This window comes from Microchirus variegatus (genome assembly GCF_963457635.1).
Source record: "Microchirus variegatus genome assembly, chromosome: 10".
NCBI classification, from domain to species: Eukaryota; Metazoa; Chordata; class Actinopteri; order Pleuronectiformes; family Soleidae; genus Microchirus; species Microchirus variegatus.
In genome coordinates this window covers 12384640-12412075 of record NC_139811.1, presented here as the reverse complement: position 1 = coordinate 12412075, position 27436 = coordinate 12384640, and the positions used below count along the sequence as shown (strand labels likewise).

At 43.6% G+C, this 27436-nt stretch overlaps 2 protein-coding genes across 2 annotated transcripts in view; one reads left to right on the top strand and one right to left on the bottom strand.

The window, feature by feature from the left end:
• LOC310932930 (voltage-dependent P/Q-type calcium channel subunit alpha-1A-like) overlaps window positions 1–18101 on the top strand; it is a gene marked incomplete at both ends in the record, with an annotated part of 80795 nt that extends 62694 nt beyond the window's left edge. The window contains 10 exons of the mRNA XM_083896336.1: window positions 3673–3787; window positions 4202–4309; window positions 5366–5469; window positions 7913–8028; window positions 8130–8262; window positions 10950–11063; window positions 12708–12746; window positions 14441–14657; window positions 15576–15919; window positions 17295–18101. Coding sequence (XP_083752462.1) covers window positions 3673–3787; window positions 4202–4309; window positions 5366–5469; window positions 7913–8028; window positions 8130–8262; window positions 10950–11063; window positions 12708–12746; window positions 14441–14657; window positions 15576–15919; window positions 17295–18101 — 2097 coding nt within the window. The remainder of the gene's footprint in view (window positions 1–3672; window positions 3788–4201; window positions 4310–5365; window positions 5470–7912; window positions 8029–8129; window positions 8263–10949; window positions 11064–12707; window positions 12747–14440; window positions 14658–15575; window positions 15920–17294) is intronic.
• A 7823-nt stretch (window positions 18102–25924) lies between these two features.
• Window positions 25925–26944, bottom strand: ier2a (immediate early response 2a). The gene has a single exon (XM_083897067.1). The coding sequence runs from the start codon at window positions 26857–26859 to the stop codon at window positions 26311–26313; it is 549 nt and encodes a 182-aa protein (XP_083753193.1). The 5' UTR covers window positions 26860–26944; the 3' UTR covers window positions 25925–26310.
• Window positions 26945–27436: the final 492 nt, after the last annotated feature.

Sequence of the window (27436 nt, the reverse complement as noted above, 5' to 3'; positions counted from 1 at the left end):
TCACGCACGCACAACTTCTTTTCAGAACATTAACTTCTCAAATTCCAGTCCTTATCTTCCTCCTGTTGTCTCCCTCCCCCCTGTCATTTGCTCCCTCTCTGTCTTTGACATGGATGTTACAGTACTGTCGCTCGTAGAGGAGCCACATGGTCACATTTTGTCCAAATCAGCCCAATAACCTTGTCTTTCTGTTTTGTTCTTTTACTTTTGTTTTGTTCTGGTCTTTCCCCCCTTTCTATCCCTTCCAATCCTCCTTTGAAACTCCATCCTCTAACCAATCATCTCCTCCACGTTTCTTCCATTGCATCTGCCTTCTCCTTACTCCTTATACCCTTCCCCCCCTCCCCCCCTCCCCTTATCAATATTTCTGTCTCTCCCTCTTTTCTGTGCTCTTGTTAACGGGTTGGTGACACTGGCTGATGATGCAGTGGCAGGATCAGTTGCAGGGAAATGTATGACATGCTGAGGCACATAAGTCCTCCTCTAGGCCTTGGGAAGAGGTGTCCAGCTCGGGTGGCCTACAAGGTCAGAAAGGACCCCATCTAACGCCATCGAGTCTCTTACGGGTGTTGGGAGGGTTTTTGGGGGTCGGCCCGGGACTTAAGCGCTCAACGTGGTGTAAACTTTAGTGTCGTTGTTTCTTTTGGTTCTGTTCCTGTTTCTGTTTCTTTTTCGTGGTAAAGTGGGGGTGGGCTTTATTGGTGTTGTGGCGTTGTGTGGTGGTGTGGGTTTTGACGGGTGGAGGTGAGCAAGACGATTAATCAGTGTGAAGGGTTCAGGCAGGTTGTGTATCCACAGGAGGGGACGAGAAGAGGGACCTTCTCAGCTCGTTTGCACTGTGTATCATGGACACTCGTTAAGATATATACAGTATACACAGTATATAGTGAGTGTGTAGAGAAAAAAAACAATTATTTAAACATCCAAGCACAAAAAAAAAAAAAAAAAATTCCCACACATGAAGACAATACTGAATACACGTACTAAATATGCATGTGCAGCAGGGCTTGGAAGGTCCGCCAGACTTATGTCCTCTGACTCTTTCTGTCCTGTGGATGGGGGCAAACTCATACACGTTTACACACATGAGCATAACACAGAATGAGGTCACATCAAACCTACACATAGACATTTTTGCTGTTACTTCTCATGGTAGAGAGAGCAGAAGGCCTTGTGTCAGTGATGTGTTTTCCCTCAGAGAGCCTCTGGTTGCCATACAGAGGCCGCTCTTTTTCTGTCACCCTTCATGTAGCAGCTCCAAGCCCCCGAGCAGGCTTTTCTATCTGCAAGTCCAATCTTCTCTTTGTCCTTTGGTTCTGTCGTCAATGCAGTTCTATTCTGTTTCCAGCCCCCCCCCCCCTTCATCTCTGCATATTTCTTCCGTCCACACTCCATTTTGCCCTCTGCATGGCCGTCAACCACCACGACCACCTCCCACCTCCCACCTGCACATGCCCCCCTGCCTGTCAGATCAGTCAACGCAGGCATACGTTGTTATCAGAATGGAAATAACGCAATGTGATAACAAAAACACCTCTTTACACATCACAAAATCATGGCAAATCATTGGCGGATCACTGTGAGCCTCAGGGGACAGTCGGCCAAACAGCCTGTAGGCACAGGAGATCTTTGCTTCATCCGTCCTCTTTTTCCTCTTTTTCCAACAGACCTGGAATAAATAGTGCTCATATTTTGTACTCCTTATACTTTTTTAATTGGAGAGTAATTTATAATGTAACAGCCACAATTTAACCCAGGTTCTTACACCTTCTTAATAATCAACCTCATCCATCCTTTCATCGGGTGCTCTCTTTCTTCCTTTATCTTCCTTTAGTTTAACCCCACCCTGTTTTCTTAAAAGCCTCCTCCCTGGAGTTCAAACTCCTAAAGTTTCCTCTGCTCTAAAAACCCTCCCCAACATGCATGGTTTTGGCAAAACTTCCAAAACATCTTTATCTGCTCCTCGATATATGTTAAACCCCCCCCCCCCCTCTCCCTGCCTCCACTTTCCCTCCCTCAGCATCTTGCCAATGAGAGAAACCAAAGCTTTACATTCAACCTTGCCACCAGTCCACAGAACAATGACCCATCTAGCTCCACTGCTTTTAAACTCCTCTCTGTGCTGAAGCGAGGCAGCAGAGCCTACAGGCAGGACTGCTTTTATTAATACTCAGCCAACAAAGTATGGCGTATTGTTTTTCCCCTCTTCCCCCTTGTCTTTTTTTTGTTTCGTCTATTTTAGGCACCTGTTCTCTTTACATGCTCTAGCTCTTATAAGCTATTGACTTTTTTTTTTTTTTTTCTATCATCTGTTTCCCCCCCTCAAACTTTCCCTGTCAACTTTTATTATATCTATTGTCTGGCAGAATCAATGTTTTCATTCTATCGCCACATATTACACTTGGATGACGGTCACCTGAACGATCATGCAGCACAGCACCAAAACAACACATCCATGATGCTTGTTTCTTTAGTTTCCTTCTGTCTTTTTTTCCCCCCCACAGAATGCTGCTCTCTCTCACCTAATAACCTTTAAGTCTGTGCCCATTTCCCCCCCCCCCCCCACACATCGGACATCTATGGATAATTAGTGATAGAGCTCGGTGCTCTATTGTTACAGCTCAGCCTCATCGTCTATAAATTTTCCCAGCCAAGAGCAGCCACGTTAAAACAAACTCACAAACTCATTTTTAATGTTGTCAACAGGGGATGCTTTCTGTGTTCAGCTGCGCAGCTGCTTGTCCTGTGAGGCATATTGTGTGCGCATTGCATGCCGCATGAGGTCGGGATGGGCGGTAATTGACTGGGGGGACTGGAGATCTCTTTGAGAAGAGAGAAAGCTGATGCAAACAAAACAAACCGGGATAAGATGGGAAGCATGAATTCGCTGCACGTCTGGGTTGTCGCCGTCTTCTGTCATCAAACACACACAAACGTCACTCTGTCATCTGTGAGTTGGTGTGTGTGTGTGTGTCTGTGTTTCTTCTGTCTCTGTTGTAAACCAACAAGACCAATAGAGTTTCAAACCAATAAGCAAAAACCACAGTGTCCCTCCTCCTTAGATCAGAGTTGTTTTTGGTTCATTGGTTTCACCATCTGGTCTCTGTTGTCTTCACTGTGAACCTCCAAACCCCTAGAGGGAGTTGTGGATCATAGTAGCTGCCGCTCAGCCTGTTCTCCTGATTTCTCAGATTCAACCAACCTGTGAGATCTTCAAAAAAACACACCATCATAACACTTTTTTTTTTAAATAAAATAAAGTAATATATAAGAGACAATTCTGGATATTCACTATCATCCTACACCTTGATACTCACAGGTTCTTTCACGTCAAAAACAACCCAAAATTCTGCATGTGAATTTGACGTCACTGAAGCGCTGCGTTCACTTACACGCAGCCTCGCCCTTTATCGAAGCGAAAGTGCGTCATTACAGGCAGACAGACGCAATCAGAGCACATTTGCAGATACTAAGCACAGCTCCTTCAACCGCCTTTACCCTAAACCCTCCCCCCTCCTCTTCCTCCTCCTCACTCCCTCTCCCCTTCCTGCCATAAACCTCAATTCCCCTCCCTCCCCCCTCCCCTCTGTCACCTGGAGGTTTCACTGTACATGCCGTCTGAATTACGTCCCGGTTTTCTCACTCCTCGCCCCGTGATTGGCTCTCCCACAGAGACTGCTTCGTATGGATCTGCCCGTGGCAGACGACAACACGGTCCACTTCAACTCCACTCTCATGGCCTTGATCCGCACCGCCCTCGACATCAAGATCGCCAAGGGTACGGAAGGTTTGGAATCCCGCTTTCCCTCTAATCTACTTATTTCCAGTGCAGCGCAGGCCCTTCGACTGTATCTTAGGACACCAGATCATGTGCATGTAGGATGTGTGTGTGTGTGTGAAGCTGAAGTTTGGTATCCTGTGGAATTCCTCAGCATGTCTACAGCTTCCACTGAAGTTATTACTTGATCTGTATTTCGACGCCGTAATAACGTATTCTCTCTTTTGTTTTCATGTTTCTATGTTTTCTCCAATATCTCTCTGTGTCAATGTGAATGGGTGTGACTGATTGGTGTGTTTGAGCGATATCCTTTGTGGTGTGTGTTTATGTCCTGTGGGTCTGAATTGTGTGTGTGTGCTTGGGCATGGGCGTGTCTGCGTGTGTGCATGCGCGTGTGTGTGTGTTTGTCAACTATGCCTATAGGTGGTATTGACAAGCATCAGATGGACGCAGAGCTGAGGAAAGAGATGATGGCGATCTGGCCCAACCTCTCCCAGAAGGCTCTGGATTTGCTGGTTACGCCGCACAAGTGTAAGTTGCAGAGTGTGGGTGCAGGCGCAGCGACGCGGCTCGGACGCAGCCACCGCGCGCCACCCTGTGCTCCAACAGTGTTTCTCTTCACACCACCTGAGGACCGCTTCTCTCAGTCAGACTCTCTCTCTCTTTCTCTCTCTTTCTCTCTCTTTCTCTCTCTTCCTCTGCTGCACCCTCTGAATCAGCTGGCACATCACTTCACTCATGCAACACCCACACGCCTCCTATCCGTGACGACACATTGCACACATTGCGAACACAGAACACAAACAGAGGCACGAGAAGTGTAAAGTAAAGGCACAGTCGGCACGTTAGGCACGACACAACTATGCACACAAACATGCAACACATACATACACCATCTGTTACTCCACACTCACCAGAAAAAAAAAAAAAAAAAGATGCGCCACCAGTTCTTGTCTGTGCCTGAGATCAGAGGGTGTCCTACTATAGATCAACTTTCTATAGATGTCTTTTCACTCCAGCTTTGTGCACCAAAGTCACTGGCTACACCTGTGATAGGAAAAATACTGTACACAGTATATTAACTATGAGAACACTTGCACAGATATTCTCACAGCTAGAAAATGGAATTGAGTAGCACGTGCTAATCAGATATCACAGATCCTTTTGCTATCATTCTCTTGTTTAATGACTTTGTTGTTGGTTAAATTTGTGTTATTTACAAATTCCTGTAGCAACAAGATGCATTACTTATTTATTGTTTGGTAATCTTTACTGAGCGTTGCCTGTTTTGGAGATGAGGTGCTTCGATGCAATATTGTACCTGTGACGCCATATGTTATTATAAAGTTAAACAAAAGAAAAGAAAAAAAGAAAGAAAGAAAAAAAAGGAAAATGTGATTTTTATTTAAAAAATATAATAAAAAAAAAAAAATCTGTTTGTGAAAAGACCATTTGCTTTGATGTTCATGTGTGCATGAGATCTGTGTGTGAGTGTGTTTTTTTCACATCACACCTCTCTGCCATCCCTTGCGCTCAGGGTCCATACCAACGGGTCTAATCTTGCAGGGTAACTTGTCATTCTCTCAGCAGCGACAGACCTGACAGTGGGGAAAATCTACGCCGCCATGATGATCATGGAGTACTACCGCCAGAGCAAGATCAAGCGCTCGCAGGCTCTTCGTGACGAGCAGGTATTGTTGTCTCAGCCAGAAAAAAAAAAGACCTCTATTCAGCCTGCATCTGCGCCTTTTTCAAGGCAGATTGACGCACTGGCATCAAGCCTGCAGGCCCCATTCATGCAAGTTTGGGCTGTGACAACTGTTGTGCTGGTGTCCATGAGGACGCCACAACAGCATGGCCCATATCCAAAATTGTCAAAGTACTGATATCAAATATCATTATTGATATTTGTATTTAAATTTGCAGCTTTTGCTTACTTGTTATGAGTGACAATGATTAATGGCAAAATGATCATGTAGAGGTGGCCAAAACACTGATGTCTTCATTCAGTGTCCCACAGGGGGGGGGGGGGAATATTAATTCAGCAGTCTTTTGCAATCTGCCATCTCCTACATGAATGTTGTTTCTTCGCTAACAACACTGCTGCCACCTGCTGGGCAAACCTTGTCACTTATTGTTTGACAGTATGTGGCATTGTGCAGAAAGAAAATAGAGGTAATGTTATTTTTGTTCATGTTTATATGCTTTGTGACTGCAGGATTTAGTTGTAGGCTGGAATGTTGTCACAGCGCCAAAAGGTGCCTTTACCTCGGCGTCATGGGAGCCTTTATTTTACCTCATTTTGCTGAGCTGGACCCTTTTTCCTGCAGCGACTGCTTGTACAAAACATTCACTGCCCGTCCCCGTCACCCATGCCTTTAGCCAAGGACTGTTAGACTACCGTCATTATAGCACTGCATCCCCGTCCTCTAGTTCACCCCCTTGGTAGAGGAGATTCAGTGACAGAGGTCATCACCTGTTACATTTTCGTATTTGGTGAACAGGTTTGTGTGAAAGAACAGGTTTGTGGTTTTTTTTACCATGTACACGTGCATGTTCTCGCAGTCACTCATCGGACAGTTTTATTACACATGTGAAGATAGTCACATGTCCCCCTCCATCCCCATTTGTTCTCTATTTTTTTCATCTCCACCAACGCATGTCTTCACCTGTGTGGAAATAGGGGCTTCTGCGTGTCGTAGGAACAAAAACATGCGGATGTAATAGTGGCATTACATTACATTGTATTAAGGGCTTATACATAATGGCTAGGAGACTGATGTGAGAGGATGTTTATCCTTCTGCATGTGTAGAAGTTGAATGGCTGCAATGAGATAGGAAATGTGGTTATTTAGCAGCACAGTTACATGGTAAGTGTATGTCTCCAAGATGAATGGCTGAATGGAGCATTTCATTCATTTAACCAGAGGTGGGAAGAGTACTGAAATATTCGGCTCAAGTAAAAGTACCACTATTTTGATAAAGTTTTACTGAAGTACAAGTAAAAGTACTGGTCTGAAAATGTATGCGAGTTTAAGTAAAAAAAAAAATTAGCTTGTTTAAAATGTGCTGTTAATTAATAAAGGCAAACCTTTACAAATGAAAGTGCTGGCAATATAAAATATGTAAACACACAAGGTATCAGTCAAAATGGGTCAAAGGTCACCAACGCTTTAACTTTTTCACTCAGTGCGTGAGTGGTGCGTGAATCTTTTATTTTATTTTTAAATTCAGGGCCAACATATTATTTTTTTTTAACTGTGATTTAAAACATAGCAAAGGACAGTACTTCCAAAAAAACATACTTAAAGGTGCCATATGTAAGAATGTGGCCAAAAACGGTTACTACATTCAAATTCAAAATACCGAGGTCTTTTAGGTTTCGTTTTCTGACGTAACTGGCAACCCGTGGTTGCTCGGCAGCTGAGACTCTACTGACTGCAATGATTGGTAGATGGCGCTACGTGGCGCCACATGCCAAAACATGATTTCAAAACATAAACATGATTTGCAGTCTGCAAAATATTTTTTTTAACGCAAATATTTTGGCTGTACTGTTGTTGTTGGTGAGTTCAGTTTGTTATATGAACATTATTCCTGAGTCTCTGTGACATATTAGGAGGATTTTATGGCCAGTTGATTTAGATTTATTACATAATGCACCTTTAAGTAAAAAAAATGTTTTCAAAAGTACAAGCAGACAAAAAAAAACTACTCAATTACAGTAATGCAAGTAAATGTAATTCATGACTTTCCACCTCTGTGTTTAACTTGCCATATGTGGCCCTCCACCGCAGTGTTCATCATCCATGATGTAATCAATCCCTCTTTTGAATCCACTTTCTGTTAAAATGTATTGTCTTACTCCATTAATATTACACTATATACATCCATTATCACATGTAATTCAGAATGAGTACTGATTACTGACCATTCCTCCAACCTGAAGCCGTGGACTCTAAATCCCAGAATGCACCCCCCGCTATTTCTTCAACCAGCCCCGCTCCTTAACGTCCCTTTACATCCCCGCTGTTGTCTTGCCTCAAAAATGCTCTGCTCCTGCTCTGCCACTTTTCCCCTCCATTTTCATTTGCCTGATAGCTGGCGACGGCCATGTCGTATTATCTCAAACAGAATCGAACGCCATTACTGTTTCAGCGCGTGGAGCCGCCTTCCCCTGCTCAGGATGGGGGCCCGGGACTTAACAACGCCCTTCCACCACCGGAGATGACAGACACTGTTAACAGTCTGTAAGTTGGAGGTCGTTGTAATGACTGAGGTTTTGCAGGAAGTGCTGGGTTTTTTTTAAGTTAAAGGGATGTGTGTGTGTGTGTGTGTGTGTGTCTCATAGGCCAGTGGAGGGGGGGATCCCGGAGAGCCATTCTTGGGTGACTGCCCGTGCCCAGGAGATGTCTCAGAAAGTTGGCAGCTGGAGTCCAGAGGGACACCCTGAGGACGGCCTCGGAAGCATGACCAACTCTCAGGTAGAAGAACGTTCATACTGAGGAACACGTAAACACACACACACACACACACACACACACGCGCGCGCACACACATTTCATCGCATACATCTGTCTATACGTCATACATCAGGTTTGTGTCAACAACCTACACTGGTAGCGTTTTACATTATAGTACAGTAACAATATGGTCATTGTATGGTAATATTTTTGTAATAGGGAAGTACAATTGTGCGAATACAATCTTGCTTTTGGCAATAGATTCGCAACAATAAGGGACAATATTGTGAGACATGTACGAGGCTGAATTCTAACTTTATAATTATGTGAAGGGGTCACAACTCATGGAAGTTTTAATCTTGACATCACTTTGGAAATGAAACAGTTTATCTTTCCTGTCACCCATGGTATTACCATACTATTATCGTGTTATTATTGTAATTTAATATAAAGTGTCACCCAAACACTTCCATATTCATTTGTTTTGACTCTCATGTCATTGCTACCAAATAAACTGAAACCAAAGACGTTTTGAAAGCTGCACAGATAAAGAAATCCACTGGGCTATTACATCATGCCTGTCATCTTGGATCTTGTTCCTTGTTTCTTCTTAGTGTTATGCATCGGGATACCCAGGTTACCTGGTCAACAATTATGAAAATTACTAATTAAGTTGTACTTTTACCTTTGTAATAGAGCCTCTAACAAAGGCTCAGTTCTCATAGAGTCTCTCTTTACTTAGATCAGTCTGTCTTATCTCAGGGACCCGGTGCTGATCTTTCTTTGGCTGCTCCTCACCTCAAACCCATTTCTTATGCCATTTTCTCTCCTAATTGAAGTTTTCCTTCACTGCACATTTGCACCTTTCATTCAGAGTTTTATCGCTGTCCTATGAATGCTCCATGTCTCTCTCTCTTCATGCTGTACCTCCATGAGGGGCTGACACATTTGTGTTTCACTTCCTCCATGTTAGTCAACATGGTGGTGCACAGAATGAATTGATTAGATACAAGATCAATGGGTGGAGAAGTGATTGAGCATGTTTTTTTTGTCCTTTAAAGAGTCATTTTAAATAGCCTGCTGATATAGTCAGTACTGCATCTCAAATAACGTTTTAAATGGAGGTGCAAAATACACAAGCCCCCGCTGCCAGATTCAGCTACACTTCTTAAGGTATGCAGCTACAACTGGTCCACCTCATGTGATCAGTTGTGTTGTTTTCCCACATATCCTTTGGGGCTGCATATGATCGTCCTCTCAAATCCATCACCTTCCAGTGAGCACGCCAGCATTTGCCTGCTGCATTAAAGTTTTGACGGTAACCTCTGCAAATATGAAATAACATTTTGTCGATAGCGGCGATATCTTTGATCGTGGCTCCTACGTGGTGGTACTCAGGGTTCGTACGGTCATGGAAAAACCTGGAAAAGTTTTGGAAATTGAAAATGCATTTTCTAGGTCCTTGAAAAGTTAATAAAAAAAACAAAATTTCCTGTAAAGTTTTGGAAAAGTCATGGAAATATTGCACGGATAATATTTTGGATGCGTAAAACATAAATAAAATGATGTAATGTGCAATTAAAATTGAAATCGGAAACAAGCAGATCACTGTGCTACCGCCGTGCTTCTGCGACCCTCCAGTCCTCACATTTGAGATGCTCTCTTCCACGACAAAATGCCAGGAAAGTGTAGTTTCAACGAGTGTGATATGATTTAACTGCATCAATGCACATAAGGCGTACGGAGACGATCACTCAGTCCTGGCGTGTGGGTTTCGCTGGCTAACACACAAAAGCTAACGGAGAAGCTAAAAACACAAGACAACACACTTCAGGGGGCGTTCTTACTCGGAGGTAAAAAAAAAAGAAAAGTGTACGAACCCTGGGTACTACTTGTTGTACTGTGACAGTGTCCAGTGCAACATGAAATCCAACAAGGTAGAACATCGGAATGCCGCTATGTGGCACTGACGGGGCCGTATCTATGTTCCCCGCTTTGTATGTGACCGGGGAACATAGGACCCTTTCTCTACAAAGGGTTCTATGTTCCCCGCTGTTCACCCAAAAGGACCCGGGGAACATAGGACCCCTTACCCTTCCCCTAACCCTTTACCCTGGAGCTCCACACCCAGGCTTCCACAAAGTGGGGAACATAGGGCCCTTCTTTTAAAAAAAGGTCAGATGCTCCCCGATCGGGGAACATAGGACCCGGGGAACATAGGTACGACCCCGCACTGACTGCCTCCTCTTTTAAGTTTTCCCTCCGAACCATAAACATAACAATTGCCAGATTCATCCTCCTCCGCTGTTTACCAAAGGCGCATGCTAACCACGTTGCCAGCTTGCATTGCCGCTGATGAGAGAGCGGTGATGTCTTGCCTTGTAGCTTGCAATTGAATTAGGTGTCAGCACCGGTACAGTCTGCATGCCTCATACGTGATGTCTTAAGCCGAGGTTTTTAGATCCATGTTGCACCGTGTGATTCATAAAGATCTTTATAAGCCTGCAGACGTCTGTAGGACGGTTCACTTTTGTCCATTCATCCCACAATTTGAAGCTGAGACAACAAAGAAAGGAAAAAGAAGGAAAAAGTCACTCACCATCCGTTCTCTGCTTTCTTTGGATAACAACCTTTCCCACCACCCCCACCCCACCCCTATATCATAGCAGCCAGTCACACCATCTCCTGCTCTCCTGCTCTGTTTGCAGACGGTAGAGATGAGAGAGATGGGGCAGGATGGTTACTCGGATACTGAGCACTTTCCACCAATGGAAGGCCACGGCAGGGCCGCTTCCATGCCCCGCCTCCCAGGCGACAACCAAGTGAGCAGCATTCTCACTTTTCCATTCTCGTTCTCTTTCCTCATTCATTTGTGTGTGTCCTTCATCTTCCCTTGTGTGATCATGATCAGATTCATGAAGGTCTGACTCATTGCTGAAAGACTTGTTGCTGTGGTTATTTGAATGCACAGTGGGGAGAACATTTTATTGGTGTGAGACAAAGGCCACACGGAGATATATTTCACACCAGGTTTACATGATACATGTTGAGGCCGACACTATTCATCCATCTTCAACGCCAGTCCATCACAGGGACACATCGAGACAAACAACCATTTACTCCCACACCTACGGAGTGTCCGATTTGCCGAACCTCCATATTGCATGTTTTTGGGCTGCGGGAGGAAACCGGAGAGAAAACCCACGCACACACGGGGAGAACATGCAAAACTCCACGCAGAAAGGCCCTTGTTTTTACGGTCTTCTTGCTGCAAAGGCATCATGACACTATTTCAAAGCAAAAAAAATATGGAGATGCTGAAATGCTGACATCCAAACTTAAATTCACAAGAACCACAGCAAAACAAAGTTTGTTTTCTTTTCTTCTCCTGTTCTCCTCTTGTCTGCCTTTCATTCTCCCACCTGCATGGACGACTACCCCCATTTTCTTGTTTTCTTTTTAACCACCCACACTCATTCATTCTATTTTTTCATATCCCAATGAGTGTTCGTCATATGCACACAAATGATCTATGTAAGAACACTTTCACACACACACACACACACACACACACACACACACACACATGCACTTTAAGCGCTTCCATTGTTCCCTTATTTGTCAAAACCCTGGTTTGTTTTATACTAAACTGTCTCTTCCTTCCTGTCAAAGGTTTTGACTCAACCAAACTCTTAATTCATTACTTTTTTGGGGGAGGGGCAGATTTTTTGAACCAGGACTGGAACCAGCATGCTACAAGTGTGATTGTGCTCGTGCGTTTCACATGATTGCGTTCATGCGTGCGTGTGCGCGTGTGTGATTGTGTGCGTGTAGTTGCTCTGCGCTCTCACTGTTCTCTGTGCCCTGAAACTCACACTGTTCCCGTCTCAAATTGTCGTCCCGTCCGTGTGAGTCCAATCTAGTCGTGCGCGTGACCTGTTTTTTTTTGTTTTTTGTGTGTGTGTGTGTGTGTGTGTGTGTGTGCGTCTCTTGCTGATTGCCGTTGTTGTCATTTGCTGTTGTGACCGTGGTGCTGTTGATTGAGCAATTTCATGGTGACCTTGTCTGTAAAACAGTGTTTTTGACGCCCCCCCCAAAACCACCTTGCAGTGTCTGTGGTAAGTGTTTCTCTTCCACCTTCACTGCTGCTTCAGTGTCTAATTAGACTCTCTTTCTCTGTCCCTCCTTCTCTTTCTGTTGTCCTCTTTCCACTGTCACACCTCATCTCTTTTTTGGGTTAAACCTCCAACTAACACTCTTTGTGTTTTTTGTTTTTTTTTACTTGTATTCCTTTGTACCCCCCTTTTCTTTGTCCTTGTGTACCAATCCATCCTTGTTTCCCTTACTTATTTTCCTCTCCACCTTCCCTTCCTGGTTCTCGACGTATGCTTCATGTGTGACCACACCTCCCGTGTATTTGTGGCCCTGCGTGTGTGTGTGTGTGTGTCTTCTCTGTGCTCATACAGCAGCGAAGGAGAGGGAAACAACGTGGCAGTAACCTCAGTGTATGTACACTGTCTTCCCGGTCTCATCTCTCTCTTTCTCTGTTTCTCTCCTCACATGCTCTGTACACATATAGCTTTTCCTGTTTTTTAGCTGTTTTTTTCCTCTATCATCAGGATAATATTTTTCAGCATGAACAAATGCAATGTAAGCCCAGCTCCCAAACCCATCTCAGTTTTGTAAGCCATGTCTGTCATGCACTTATAACATAGTGGGTTTGTAACTGGCCTGCATTCTGCATGTGCCCTCTTATCAACTATAGTCTTTTTCCCCCCCTCTCTCTCTCTCTCTCTCTCCCTCTCTCTCTGTGTCTCACCCGCTACTGTTGCTTCGTTGTCTTCATGCCTGCGTGCTCATCTATGACGATGTTGTCAATGTTTCCCCGTCTATGTCCATGTCTCCATGTGCACCTGCCTCCCTGCATGCATGCAAGTGTCTGTGAGAGAGAGAGAGAGAGAGAAACAGAGCGAGAGGGAGAGAGAGTTGTGCAGACAGAGGAATGGTTGTGTATCTGCGTGCATGAATGTTGATATGTTCCCAGTGCTACTCCTATTAGGCCAGATCTATCACACCTGCCAACCTGACACCCGTCACTGAATGTGACTAATACACAAACACAAAATTGCCAGGTCAAGCTGCCTGAAGGATCTAGCACTGAAGTAGCCCCGATACAGTTTTTCATACAGCGCCCAGGTCAGTTTCAGTTTCCCACGGCGCCATAGGCTCTGTCCTGCTGTCCCGCCTCAGCGCTGCAGAAGGACGTGCGGCGCTCTAGTTGCGGGGTAGAGGACTCAGGACAACACCTATGAACCTGCATGGCTGGAGGAAAAGCACGCTGAGAGGAAAACAGGAGGAATGGTTCAGCCTGGAATGTGCCATGATTGGGGGCTTTTTTTTAGGTCAAAGATAGAGCAGTGTTTGCTGCAAGTCGTACTGACCCTGACACCCTGACTCTTTTCTTTTACACAACACAGCATACAGAAGCATGGACGGCATGGACATTTGCCATCGTCTCTTTTATTTTCCTGTTTTCTTTTTGTCTTATACGCTTTTAATTCTTTGACTAAGGGGTCGGCAGTTCCTGTGATTTTCTTTGCGGTGTACATTAGCACAGATTTACAGGTGCAGTGGAGAGATGCCTGATCGCAGTCTCAGTCCAGCTGTAGCTACTAACTACTACTATTCTACTACTAATTGAATATAAGGCCCTCAAATAAGGACTTAAAGTTCTCGATTCATGAGTTTACTCAATAAGCCAAGCCAGTGAAACCACGTATTTTGAAGACGTTTATGAATTTACGTAACTATTACACAGTTTGCTGATAACTGCAAATCAGTGTGGGTGTGTTTTTAGGTTGAAGTGAATATGCAATTAGCTATTAGTGTGTTTCAGTTTAGGTTATGTATCTAGTAAAATGCAAAAATGTAAAAAAAAAAAAAAAAAAAAGAACAAATACTTTTTTGATTTTTGCCGACCCCTGTCTTTTAATCTGTACACAGTGTCCTTTGAAACAGCAGTGGTTTGAGAATGGAGTGTGGGGGGGTGGGGTGTTAAAATTCACACATACATTATCACACAGCTCACTGAAGACACATACCTGACAATCAAAAGTCAACACGTCTTGTCTTCCTTTCTCTTCTCTTCTTCTGTCCCTTTTTTTTTTTTTTTTTTTTGCTCTTCCTCTTTTGCTCTTAGACCATCAGCGACAACAGTCCCATGAAGCGCTCGGCGTCGTCGCTGGGCCACAGCAGGTCTGGGCGTGGCCACAGAGACAGAGGAGGAGCGAACGACCACCACATGGACCGCCTCATACCGGAGGAGGGCAGAACGTCCAGACATGGACACCGGCGAAAAGACCGAAGCCATCGCGCGTCTGAGCGCTCCCTCTGTCGTTACACGGAGGCTGACACGGGTAGGAAAAGACGACATAAACAACCATATAACGTAATAGGGCCACAGTTCAAGTTGTAATAATCTCTGCTGTAAGAAGGATTGAAAAATGTAAAGGTCCAGTTTATAGTTTAAAAGATACTTTTCCATGTAAAGTGATATCACTTCAGACTTTGTCAGCCGACAGGAAAATGTGTTAGTAACCATCTTACCAACTCTGAGTGATTAGAAAAAAGTGTTTTAAAAGAGTTTTTATATCAACACTGTCTTTGGGGTGGAGTTATGCTCACTATGGCTCCTGTGTGTCATGAAGCCATATTTTTTAGACACGCCTTAAAAAATGATTTTCTGTTTTAATTATCTTTACTCTACACATCTCTCAGCCACTATTTTAGAACATATGTGTGAAGATACGAAATGCTGAATTTGCTTCACAGCTCCTTCACAGGAGCGTCACAGTTAGCAGAATATACTACCCATATTATGTATGTTTCTATAATTGCTTTAGAATAAAATGAAAACAAATGTTTGTTTTCAGTAGCCTTTTACAAAACTCCCCATCTTACACCACCACGTTTCCACAGCAGCCTGAATGAACAAACCAGGCCAAGTATTCAATTCAGTTAAATTGTATTTGTGTAGTGCCAAATCCCAGCATAGAATATCTCAGGGCACTGTACATAGTAAGACATAAACCTTTACAATAATAGAGAAGAGAAACCCAACAGTTCACACAGTTAGCAAAGACTCGAATATGTGCGGCCATCTGCCTCGACCGGTTGAGGTGAAAGGAAAAATGGGGGACAGGGGAGAGAAAGTGAAAGAGGTAGAAACATGTGTTTCCCAGAATAAAAATGTCACACCACACATTTTTTAAATATTTTTCTATAATATAATGCCACTAATTCGATGTCGTCTCCTACAAACTCCCCCCCATCAGGCCTGGGCACAGACCTGAGCACAACCACTCAGTCGGGCGACCTCACGTCCAAAGAAAGGGATCGTGACCGAGATCGCGGCCGGTCCAAAGACCGCAAACATCACCATCATCATCACCACCACCACGGCTCCGTGGACAAGGAGCGCTACGTAGCAGAGCGAGGGGGCGAGTACGGGCACAAGCACTCCCGCGACAGAGAGCACGACCGCGAGCACGACCGAGATCACGACCGCGAGCACGACCGAGAGCACGACCGAGAGCACGACCGAGAGAGGGAGAGAGAAAGGGACCGGCGCTGGTCACGGTCGCCCAGCGAGGGTCGCGAGTGCATGACGCACAGACAGGTGGGATTCCGGGTTACTCATGTGCATGCGGCGTCTTTACCGTCTACGGAAATGGAACACAGCAGCCTCTAGTTTGACGGTCGTTAAAAATGCCAATAAAGCGCCAACAATGACTGCAAAGTCATTATTGCTTAACTATTTGTTGCCGCCCTCAGGTTAGAGGTCAAGAGTTGTGTTCAAGAAGATGATAAAGATAGCGCCGTGTGAACCTTATATGTTCATATACATGTATATATACTGTATGTTTGACCACATGCACATAACACACACATTATTGTGGGGTTATTGGTGTGAGTATGTTCACCATTAACTCAGTGCTTACTAACATGCATATAAGTAGCATAGTAGCCCTTTATTAGTAAATATTAAGCACGTATTAACACCTTATGTTGGAAAAATCATAATAGAGGTAGAATGAGGTTATGTAGTCTAAGGTGTTAATACGTGCTTAATAGTTACTAATACTGGGCTAGTATATGCATGTTAGTAACCTAGTTAATAGTGAATATGTGTTCCCTAAAGTGTTCCCAAGTCACTGTTCCAATGGTCCAACAACCAGACAAATATACATAAAAATGTATATTTGCACACGTGATTGTTGTCCCTATATCTGCCCTGCCTCAATGTTTTTTAATTGCTCCGCCCATTACCTTTACTTTTACAACACCCTCAACTGTTCATTAAAATAGGAAAGTACTAAGTGCTAAGGTATGATTTTAACACGTTTACATTCCAGTGATGCACAGAGTTTGTTTTATTAATTTTAATGTGTAGAATAAATCAATGCATCAAAGCAAATGACTCACAGTAGTCCCTGAGGTAAAGCTTGGTATAGGTTTGACACGTCTGTGCAAGGACTCCACAGATGTAACAATCACTTGTGGCTGCAGGGGGCACTGTTGCTTACTAAACATTACATAGTGCTGCTTTAAATGCAAACGCATTTCCTGTTTGTTTAGTGACCATATTGACCCTATAGTCCACATTTGTTGCTCTAGAAATCAACCCTTTACCCTTTTTTTCCTCCTGTCATTTTTTTTGTTTTCTTTCCTCTGCGTGACATGTTGCTTCTCTATGTATGGTGCTGTTTGAAATCTCATCTCTTTTATCCACATCTGCTCTGTTACACTTTGATGCCTTTCATTTCTACCTCTCTCTCTCTCTCTCCTCCACTTATGTCATGACTGGTGCTTTTATTCTTATCGTCGCTGTGCTTATTGTTGTCTTTTCTTGCTGGAATCTCCTGCTTTCTCTCTTTTTCTTTCCTCTTCCGTTTGTTCACTCTCTCTTTCCCATCCTCTCTTCTACTCAACACGTTCCATCATTGAATTCGTGGTTCGTTCTTTTTATTTGCTTTATTTCACTTTTTGTGTAGGGCAGTAGTTCGGTCAGCGGAAGTCCTGTCCCCTCGACCTCGGGGACCAGTACGCCACGTCGAGGGCGTCGACAGCTGCCTCAGACACCTGCAACACCCAGGCCCCATGTAACTTACTCCCCAGTGGTCCGTAAGGCCATACCCACACCACCTGGGGGGCCACAGAGCAGACCCCAAGCCCCTCGCCGCTTTTCTCCTGAGCCTCCCCAAGGCCAGGGCCCTCCCCATTCCGCTCCACCTCCGGCCCACCACGGCAATGTCCGCCAGGGTCATCACCCCCCACCTCGTTGGGGAGACACAGGTGGTGGAGGGGGCTCCGTAGAAGGGGACGGCTGCTTCCACAACCAGGACTATCAGGAGTACGATCCCCACCATGAACCACCTGCCTATGAGCAGAGCGCCATACAGGGTGGCAACCCTCATCCGCACGCACTGATAAACCACCCACTGCCGCCGCCCCAACAGCCACATAACCCCCAGGCCCTCCCACCACCGCAGACACACCCTGTAAACAACCACCCCCCTCATCCCGCACCACACCCACAGCCCAGTCGCACCTCTCCTAGGACTGCCCACCATGCCCCTCCTCCCACCACTGCCCTCACTGGGCCCATACAGGGCCAGGTGCAACCAGCTGCCCAGCGTCGCCTTCCCAACGGCTACCGCTCCTCATCACCTTCGACGCATCTACATGGACCCCCACATACTGGGCCTCACAAGGTCCCCCCTCCAGCTGGGCATCCCAGGGGCCCCCGCAAGGGCCTGCATGAACCCTACAGCGAGACGGAGGATGATGACTGGTGCTAGCCTCTAGGTATGGGGGAGGGACATAAGGAGTAAAAAAAAAAAAAAGCGAACTAATAGATGTTCCGAAAGATGGTAATGGAAAGCTCTCAGCCAGAGCACAGACTGCCATGGGACACCATGACTTTTACATTATTCTCTATTCAATTTTTCCTCCACTGCTTGGCTTGTCCCGGGGATGGTGGGGCCTAGATAAGGAGATAGGTGTCAAGATGAAGGGATGGAACAAGAATGCTGAGGCAGGATCTGGAGAAACGTGGTGTCAGAGAGCGGAGGTCACAAACCACCTCCATGTTCTGCTTGTGTTGTTGTTGCATTCATCTCTTGATGCCAAATAAGAACGACCTCAAAGTAGTCTTTTAAGGATGCAAGCAGAAAGGGGGGAGGGGGGGTGATGAACACTTGTCTCTGTGTGTCTTAAATTATGCCTCTGGCAATGAGCTACAGCCACTTACAAGATGTCAAGAGTTGCGACTCGACAAAAGACACTTTACAGTCAGAGACGAGAACAAAGTTTTGTTGTTGTTTTTTTTTTCCTCAAAGCTAACGTCAGTTCAGTTAGCTGCAAAAAAAAAGAAAAAAAGAATCAAATCCAACCCTCTCAGCCACCAGTCGAATATTGATGAGTTTTATCATCTGTGTTTTTAAGTAAGAACAAAACTGACAATGAGCCTTCCACCTGTATGAGGTGAGAAGGCCGAGTGGGTGGGAGAGTTGGGGATTGCTGCGCCGGGGGGTTGACGAGTCCTTCAGTCAAAATCTAGTAGACGGGACCGGGTGTTTTAGGGATGTTCACCCCCTGTCCTTGGAGAACACTCTCCTCCCAGAATCCATTTAACCAATGACCAATAAGAGAAGAAAAAAAAATGTTGTGGTGGTCAGAAACAAAAAAACAAAAACCAACAACTTTTTTTCTGCAGTATTTCTTCTAATTCCTGCAGCTGCTTCTTCTTCCTCCTCCTCCTCCTCCTCCTCCTCCTCCTCCTCCTCCTCCTCTTCTACTTCTTCAAAACATTGAAGCTTGAATCTTCTGTTGCACCCCACACACGCTTCGTTTTTTAGACTTGCAGAGTTGTACACCCTGTGGAATACTGCATGAATGGTACAAAATATATATATATTAATAGCAACAATGAAAATCTACTGTATGTGGGGCGGGCGGTGGGTGGGCGGGGGTTTCCTCAGTCCTTTCTGTTGTGCTCTGTTGGGTTTCTCTTTGTTTTTAAATTTAAAAAAAAAAAAAGAAGAAAAAGAAAAAAGCCTTTCTGTTTCTCTCTCTTTCTCTCTCTCTGTCTCATCTGTACGACATTCCTCTCTATACTTTCATATCAAGTGACAGAAGCATATGGGGCGATTGGATGGAAACTATATGCATCTATAGGCAGAACAAATGATACTTTTTGCTCGCTTGTCTGTATGTTCTGTGCCAAAATGCTTGCCACTGATACAGCAGTAATTGCACATATTTTTGTGGAAGTAACTTTTTTGTAAAACTAAGGTGGTAAACTCTACAACGATATACTGGAAAGCAGGGTAAAGCTGGAAAAAAACAACAAAAACAAAAAAACGTGATGTGGTATCAGAGTTGGTGAGCCAGTGTGACAAATTAGTAACATCTCTCACGTCTTCCAGGGTTTTTGGGGATAAAATAGAAAGAAAAAAAAACAACATTAGAGAGAAAGAGACGAATAGAAAGGTGGAGAAAGGAGAGAAACTCTTCAGCGTTGTTTTCTTTGTCACTGACCATCGGAAAAAACGGATACAAACAGATTATAAAATAACTTGTAACGATCACGACGATTGTGATAACGAGGCATAGTTTCCATGTTTATTTGTTTGTGTTCAGCAAATCATTGTTTTCCAAACCACCGATGCATTGTGTTTGTTTTTTGGGAGGGCAGAACGTGAATGTATGTCGGATTTTGAAGAAAAGAAACGAATGGTAAATGCAACCACTTCATTATTGAGGAGTATGTTAGAGATGAGCCTATATATTATAGCCCACAGCCGCTATAGTGACGTTCCCACCACAGCCGCATGCGACCATTAGGTGGCAGTATGGGACAGACAAAACAAAACTCTGCTTTTCTTTTTTTTTTATGTATTTCCCTCTTTATTTCTGAGTCAGAGCTGTTCACACATGACTCATCTGTGTACACCATGCATAAAGGCAGGTGACTGAGATGCACAGTGCAGTGATGGGTTGGAAAAAAAGATTTGCAGGCCTTGTTATGATCCTGGGGGGGAGGGGGGGGGGGATATGTTGTGCGTGTATCACTCGTGTATTATCTTTATTTCCAACTGTGTGTTTCTCAGTGTGCCTCAAACTAACACTTACTATTACTAACACACACCACTGTCAGCCCCAATGTTATTATTATTAGTATTAGTATTATTAGCGTTATTATTATTTGAACAATTTGACCAATGTTTTACCTGGAGGCCTAAAACGCACCAAAAAACAGAAAAGAGAAAAAAAACGGGGGGAAAAAAGAAAAAAAAAACTGCCTATTAGTGTCTTTCCAACCTCAGTGGAATGTCACAGACCAGTGTTTTTCACATCACTACACTTAAAAATCAGAAAGCACACTAGGTATGTAGCTCCTGGTTGTGGTGTGTGTGTGCGTGCGCGTGTGTGTGTGTGTGAGTATCTTTGTGAGGACCAAACTTATATAAACCTAATGAAGTGAGGACATTTTTTGGGGGGGAAAGTGGGGATACTTTGGCTGGTCCTCACATTCTGTCACCCCCTAAAAAGGGCTTTTTCAGGGTTAAGACCTGGTTCTAGGGTTGGGGTTAGAATTGGGTTTAGTGTTAGGGTTAACGTTGTGATGGTTAAGGTTAAGGTTAGGGTAAGGGGTGGGGCACGGGGGGAGCGTCTATGTCTGAGTGTCCTCACTGTGAATGCTGTGCAAACGTGTGTGTGCGCGTGTGTGTCTTTTCTTTGTGTTCCATGTCTTCAGAAAATTTTTAGAAATTTATAAACGTTTGAATCAAAATCATTGTTACAATCTTCGACTCTGTGTTTGTGCGTGTGTGTGTGTGTGTGTGCGCGTGCGCGAATGTGTGTTTCACTAACCCCCAAACATTCATCCATCCACATCCATCTGTGTCTATGCTGCAGTGAAATCCACTAACACGCTGATTAACCACACAGAGTCTTCAAAAGCAATGTAAAGCCGCTACTGAAAAAAAAAAAGAAAAAAGAAAAGTTTTTTTAAGTACAAAACGTTGAAAAAAAAAAAATAATAATAAAAAATATCTAGTTTCAGAAATGCATGTGCTATGTGCATGCCACACCGTGGGTTAACAGTCATCTTCAAGACATAAAAGAAAAAGCAGATTAAATGAATTCAGAGGAATAAAAAGATATAAATAGATAGATGTTTTTAAAAAGCAACGTTTCCTTTTTTTTCCTTCTATTTTTGAGAACAAAAAGGGTTTAAAAGTAAAAAAAAAAAAAAAAAAAAAAAAAATCTAAAGAATAAAAACACAAAAGAGACTTTGGTGAGAGTCTCGTTTTTTTTCCCCTTCTGTTACATGGGTTTGAGGCACAACACAACCATGTTCGGGACACCAGTAAAAAAAAAAAAGAAAGAACTGTTTTTAATGAAAAAAAAATGAAAAAAGATATATATACAAAGAAAAGAAAGTGCAGTTCAGAAAATGGTGTATCCTCCCTTTTCCTTTTGTTTGTCGGGGTCAGAGGATGCAGGAGCGAGCCACATCTGATGATGTACTCATTATAACTGCCTATGGAACCTTTGACCTCTTTCTCTCTTTCTCTCTCTCTCTCTAACTCTCTCTCTCTCTCTCTCTCTAACTCTCACACACTCTTTTCTGTCGCACTCTGAACCTGTTTCACTGCTATTTCTACCAGTGCATTTTGTAATTCCAAACAGAACTCTTCCTAAAGAATAAAATCCAGAGAGAATGCACACTGTTTTTGCCTCGTTTCTTATCTTCAGTAATTGCTCCAGTGTTTATTTTAAGTGTGTGTGTGTGTGTGTGTTCCTGTGAGGGTTACGGCACGGTTAGGAACGTTGCCTCACACCAAGAAGGTGTCTGGGACCTGTTTCCTCTGGGCTCTCCGGTGTTATCCCACCATCAGCTCGGTCAGCTTGGTCCCTCGTGGTGCAATTTTAGTTGTATAATGACAATAAAGACGATCTCCTTTCCTTTCTGTACTTTTCCTACATGCATACATTAATAAATAAATCCCGCTTCAGAGAAGGGTTTTAGCTCCGTAGCAAAGCAAAGAAAGCAGATTTTGCTACTAAATTGTAGATGTTTAGAAATGTACAATCACCTGATTGCGTGAATTTATAATTTCGTTACCCCTGATGGATGCTACCAATTTGGACCACCATATTTCTACAGGAGCCCACAACGGACAAACTATTGAGTTTTGATACTAAGTGAGGGGCCACAGGTGGAAGGGATGCGGGGGATAAGGGATAATAACTATTTTCAAGATGTATCTAATCACACACACGTAAAAATGATGTTGTGATTCGTTTCAAACACATATACAGTATCCCGGCAAAGAAAAAGGTACTTTGGGACCCACTCATATAAAAGTCGGGGAAGAGTTTTTTTTCAAAAGTGTTTTAAAAAAATGGTCTGTGTTTCTACCAACGCTCAGGCGCTACATTCAGATTCCCAGCTACATTGCGTTCCTATTTAAATCTGATTCATTACAGATCAGATTGGACACTTCACATTCATACGTTTTGTATCTGACGTTCACGAGAACCTGACTGTCCTGTCCTGTTGAAGCGGGAGATGCTTTTATGGATCCCCATATTGGAGTAATTCAGAAATAGAGGCTATGGATCGCTGCATATTTGAGCTGTAGCTCTATAGAGCAGGACTATTCCATTACAAACTCAGAACTTGGGCCACAACCAAGAAATCGAGCTGGGCCTGGACACTTTCTGCATCAAAAAGTGCATTAAAAATATCATGAAAGAACAAGCAATAAAATGATTTTGGTCCTTTGAACAACTCGAAGTGTGTACTATCTAACGATTTTAAATTAAAATAAACTCTCACGTGCAACTCAAAGTGCATGAAATCAAACATTTTAATTGTTTGTTTCTCTTTGAAATAAGATAAACGTGTAATTTAAGACACAAAGTGCCTTTAACAGAATATAAAAGAACTGACTCAAGAATCAAACCTATCAGACTACTGTAGGAGTCTTTTCTCCAGTTATTTGTCAGTGTTCCTGGTGGAACCACAGGTTTGGGCCAAAACAATGTTGAGTAAGATTGTGTGGGTGTGTCTATAGTCTGCCAATCTCAATCTCTCAGGTTGGATCACAGCAACCAGGTGTCACTGTGAGTTGCTAATTGGAAGAAGATTGGTTCACCATGAGTGGTTGAAGAGAAGAAGCCAGGACTAGAAAAAAGTCTCCCTAACCTGCACTCTGGTTTCCTCCTCACCTTTTCAAACGAAACCTGTGTTGGTGAACTTTAGTAGAAGATTGCTGTAGTGTGTGTATTTTGGGTACAGTGTTGAGTTAATTCTGAGGTAACTAGATTCTTTGGTTTGTTATTTTGGCATCGATCCTCTCTGAGCTGCACTTTTGAACAAACGTTGGATGTTTTATGTTGGATTTCTTTTAAAAGATGAGGTGGAGGAATCGCACACGTTACCCATGGTTTCCCTAAGCCAGGGCCGTAACATGATTTGGGGGCTCGTCCAATTCATCTCGTCGGGTAAGTTTATTTAATTGGAAATCTCTTCTTGTCTGGTTGGCAGTAGTTCTTTATAAAGGTGGCTAAACAGAGTTCAAGGTGACTTTGCTTTTACAACAAAAAATAGACAAACTAAATGCGTGTACATTATTTTATTTTTTTTAAACTGACTTTTTTTTATGATGCCAATAATCCCTCGAAAAGAAGAAATATAAAATACATTTATAAATAAAACTCTTTTTTCGCCCATTTCTGATCCATTAGTTGTACAAAACTATCACTACCCCACTGTTGATGTCTTAATTGTTATGAAATAACACGCACGGGTCTGTCTGAAGTGTTTTCCTATTCTAAATGACACAGTAAAAATTAGGGCTGAACCATTTAATCGAATTTTAATCGAAATCGCAATACAGCCTGCTGCAGGGGGCGCAATATGTGTCAAAATATCATTTTAGATTAATAATTTTCTTGATCAATACATCATTATATTCTTCAAACTGCGGGGAACGTCTTTGTTTCTCACAGATCTGCACAAATATCACACAGTAAATCATTTAAAATGTGTTTCACGAATCAAAAATAATCGCAAGTAGATATTTATTCAAAATGGTTCAGCCCTAGTAAAAAAAAATAGCGAGGAATGTTGTGCTCCAGTTTGCACTCGTGCTGATATACAGTACGCTGGTGAATTAGGTCGCAGTTGTCTTTAAATAGTGTGTTTTTTTTTAAATTCTCCTGCAGAGGACATGCGCGTGTCAGCGTATTGCAGGTGTGTGATGATGTGTGTGTATTTTCACAGGCATGTCCAGACAGTTCCAGGCACTCCTCTCAGCTCTGTGTACACAGGCTAGGACAGGCTAGGTGATCTGGTTTCAGCCGGAGGGCCTCACATGGGCACTTCCTCCCCCAACATTCCTTGCTCTGTTTCCTAGGTCCGCTCCCTTCCCCCAACACAAACACACACACAGAGACTGTCACTACACCGCTTCACTGTATTGCTCTATCTGTTCTGGGTCACAGTGGAGGAATACATAACGGAAAATTTGAGTGCAAATCTATTTAAGAATTATTAAGCAATAAATTAATTTTTATATGGAGTTTCAGAAAATAAACCTTTATAATAAGTGGCTGTGCAGTGCAGAATAGCTGGAAATCATATTACAGCTGTTTAAAACTTAAAATAAATAAATAAAGTAGTTTAGTATCACTTAAATGTATACGTTTACTCTCTCCTGCAGAAGTCAATTATTTTCTTCAACTCCTGCACTCCAGCTGCAGGTCTGACCCGTACGGCCCTGCTGCCACCAAACAATTCAGACCCCCATCGTGAGAAAAGCCAGACCTCAATTGTCCTGAGAATAAAAAGCTGAAGTGTCCCTGCTTTTGTTGTGCAAATCAGTATGGGGGGAAGGAAGCAAACTTCACACCCGGGCCGAGCTCCAGTCACTCTCACCCCCGCTGTATCCCACTGTCGAGTGTGATTTTTCTGCCCTCCAGATTCCGCACAATCATATCATGATTTTTCTTTAAATGTCAGCTCACATGCAAGCCTCATTATCCTTATAAAACCCATAATAAATAGCATTTAATAGCTATTCCTGACATGTATTACTGATATCCATGCGTCAAATATTTCTATCTGAAAAGACACCGTGGGTGTCTGAAATGTTCTTCTTCCCATTCTTACTGACACAATAGTGTCACAAAATGTGTTATAGTATGTGTGTATTGTTTTACCATCAATTGTGTGTTTTAATATCGGCAATCCATATCCAAAGAGATGACCACAATTCACGATTCTGACCGGTCATACTTCCAGTTGACATTGATTCTTAAATGTCTTCATAATTATGAATTAATGTAAATCATGGATATCAAGTATAGATTATATTGTTATTTGTCTTTGAAGTGGAATAAAGTTAAGGATTCTCACTGATCATAACTTCCGTTCAAGACATGTATAACTCGTAAAGAAGGGTGAAGCTGAAAAAGACCTGATAAATACCCATGACTTGATTTTAAAAACAACACAGACTCAAATATTTACTGAAGTACAAAAAGGTTTAATAAATACTGAGGTAGTTATTGTCTTTGTACGTTTACACTTGAATTCAGCACATATCTTCCATCTTCAGTCAGGATTTACACACTCGCACAAACAAACATTCACAGTTTAGAACACTGATTTGTCCATTAAAGCCTGGTTCAGGTGGGTGTAGTGCTCTGTAGTGCAGCACGGTCCGGCTCGGCTCAGCTCGCTCAGTCCCTCCGTCCACAGCTGCAGCACTTTTTTTCCAGGCCTAAAGTCACTGGCGCTTTCTCGCGTCCACTTCCGCCATCCGTCCTTTGAAAAGCAACGGCTGGGACTCTTCCGGACTCCGTGTCCTCCCCCGGGGGCGCTTGGTTCCTCCAGTTGCCTCGAGGGTCAGGCTCCACGGGCCGTGTCTCAAAGTTTATTACCCCGTAGTTTTGTTGCTACGCTTCTTATTGTTTTTTTTTTCCGAGTTTCAACAACACGCTGCTACCGCTCTGTGTAGAGACATGGGGGAGGGACGTGCTCCCAGTCCGCCGCCGCAGTTCACGTAGTCCACCAACACTGGAGTGACGAGAAGCTGCTGGTGGCAGTTTCCCTGCTCCAGTTTAGCTTTCTTACACGGCAAGAAGTCCGGTTCAGCGGCCGCTTTGCCTCGTCTCTTCCTGGACGGTTGAGAACGACGACTGGGACACTGGTTCTCCTTGTTTCTCTTTGTGGAGGGACCCACGACTACCTCGTCCTTTCGGGGTAAAGTGTGGGGCTTTCCGTGACCCTGGGGCTCCACATGACTGGTCTCTGTGGTCAACTCATTCTCTTGTTGTTGTTGTTGTTGTTTACATTCGGGTGCAACAGTTTCTGTCGTCGTCGTCTGGGCCTCATGGTAAATATCCCGGGCGGATTTCATCACCAGGGTGAGCAGTAGACTGCGGTGTAGGCGCAGACCTCCTCGCTGACTGCGGGAGCTGTACAGTTTCCCCAGAGCCACCACCATGATCCTCTTGGCCTCGGCGCTGACCTCCATGTTCCTGCTTGTTTTTAAAAGGGAGTCCGCGGGTAAACAGTCGGTTATTTGTGACTTCGGCGGTTCTCTCTCTCTCTCCTCAGGGACGTGCCTTCACCTCACACGCAGACTCAATACGAACTGCGTGGCCCGCCGACACGTACTTATCACCTCGCTGACGTCATTCATCCTGCGTCATACCGCAGCCCCGCCCACTGGCCTTACACCCGCTGTTTCTGTAACAACTGGTCAACACAACTGTGGCTGTTTATCTTATGTCAGAAACAGGGTATCTGTGGGGTTTAAAGGTGCATCATGTAATAAATCTAAAGCAACTGGCCATAAAATCCTCCTAATTTGTCACAGGGACTCAGGAATAATGTTCATATAACAAACTCACCAGCAACAACAGTTCAGCCAAAATATTTGCATTAAAAAAAATATTTTGCAGACTGCAAATCATGTTTATGTTTTGAAATCATGCTTCAGCATGTGGCAGTTACATCAGAAAACGAAACCTAAAAGACCTCTGTATTTTGAATTTGAATGTAGTAACCGTTGTTGGCCACATTCTTACATATGGCACCTTTAATGAAAG

What these genes read in the sequence shown, in the direction of transcription:
- ier2a (XM_083897067.1), bottom strand. Translation starts at nt 26,859, where the DNA reads ATGGAGGTCAGCGCCGAGGCCAAGAGGATCATGGTGGTGGCTCTGGGG.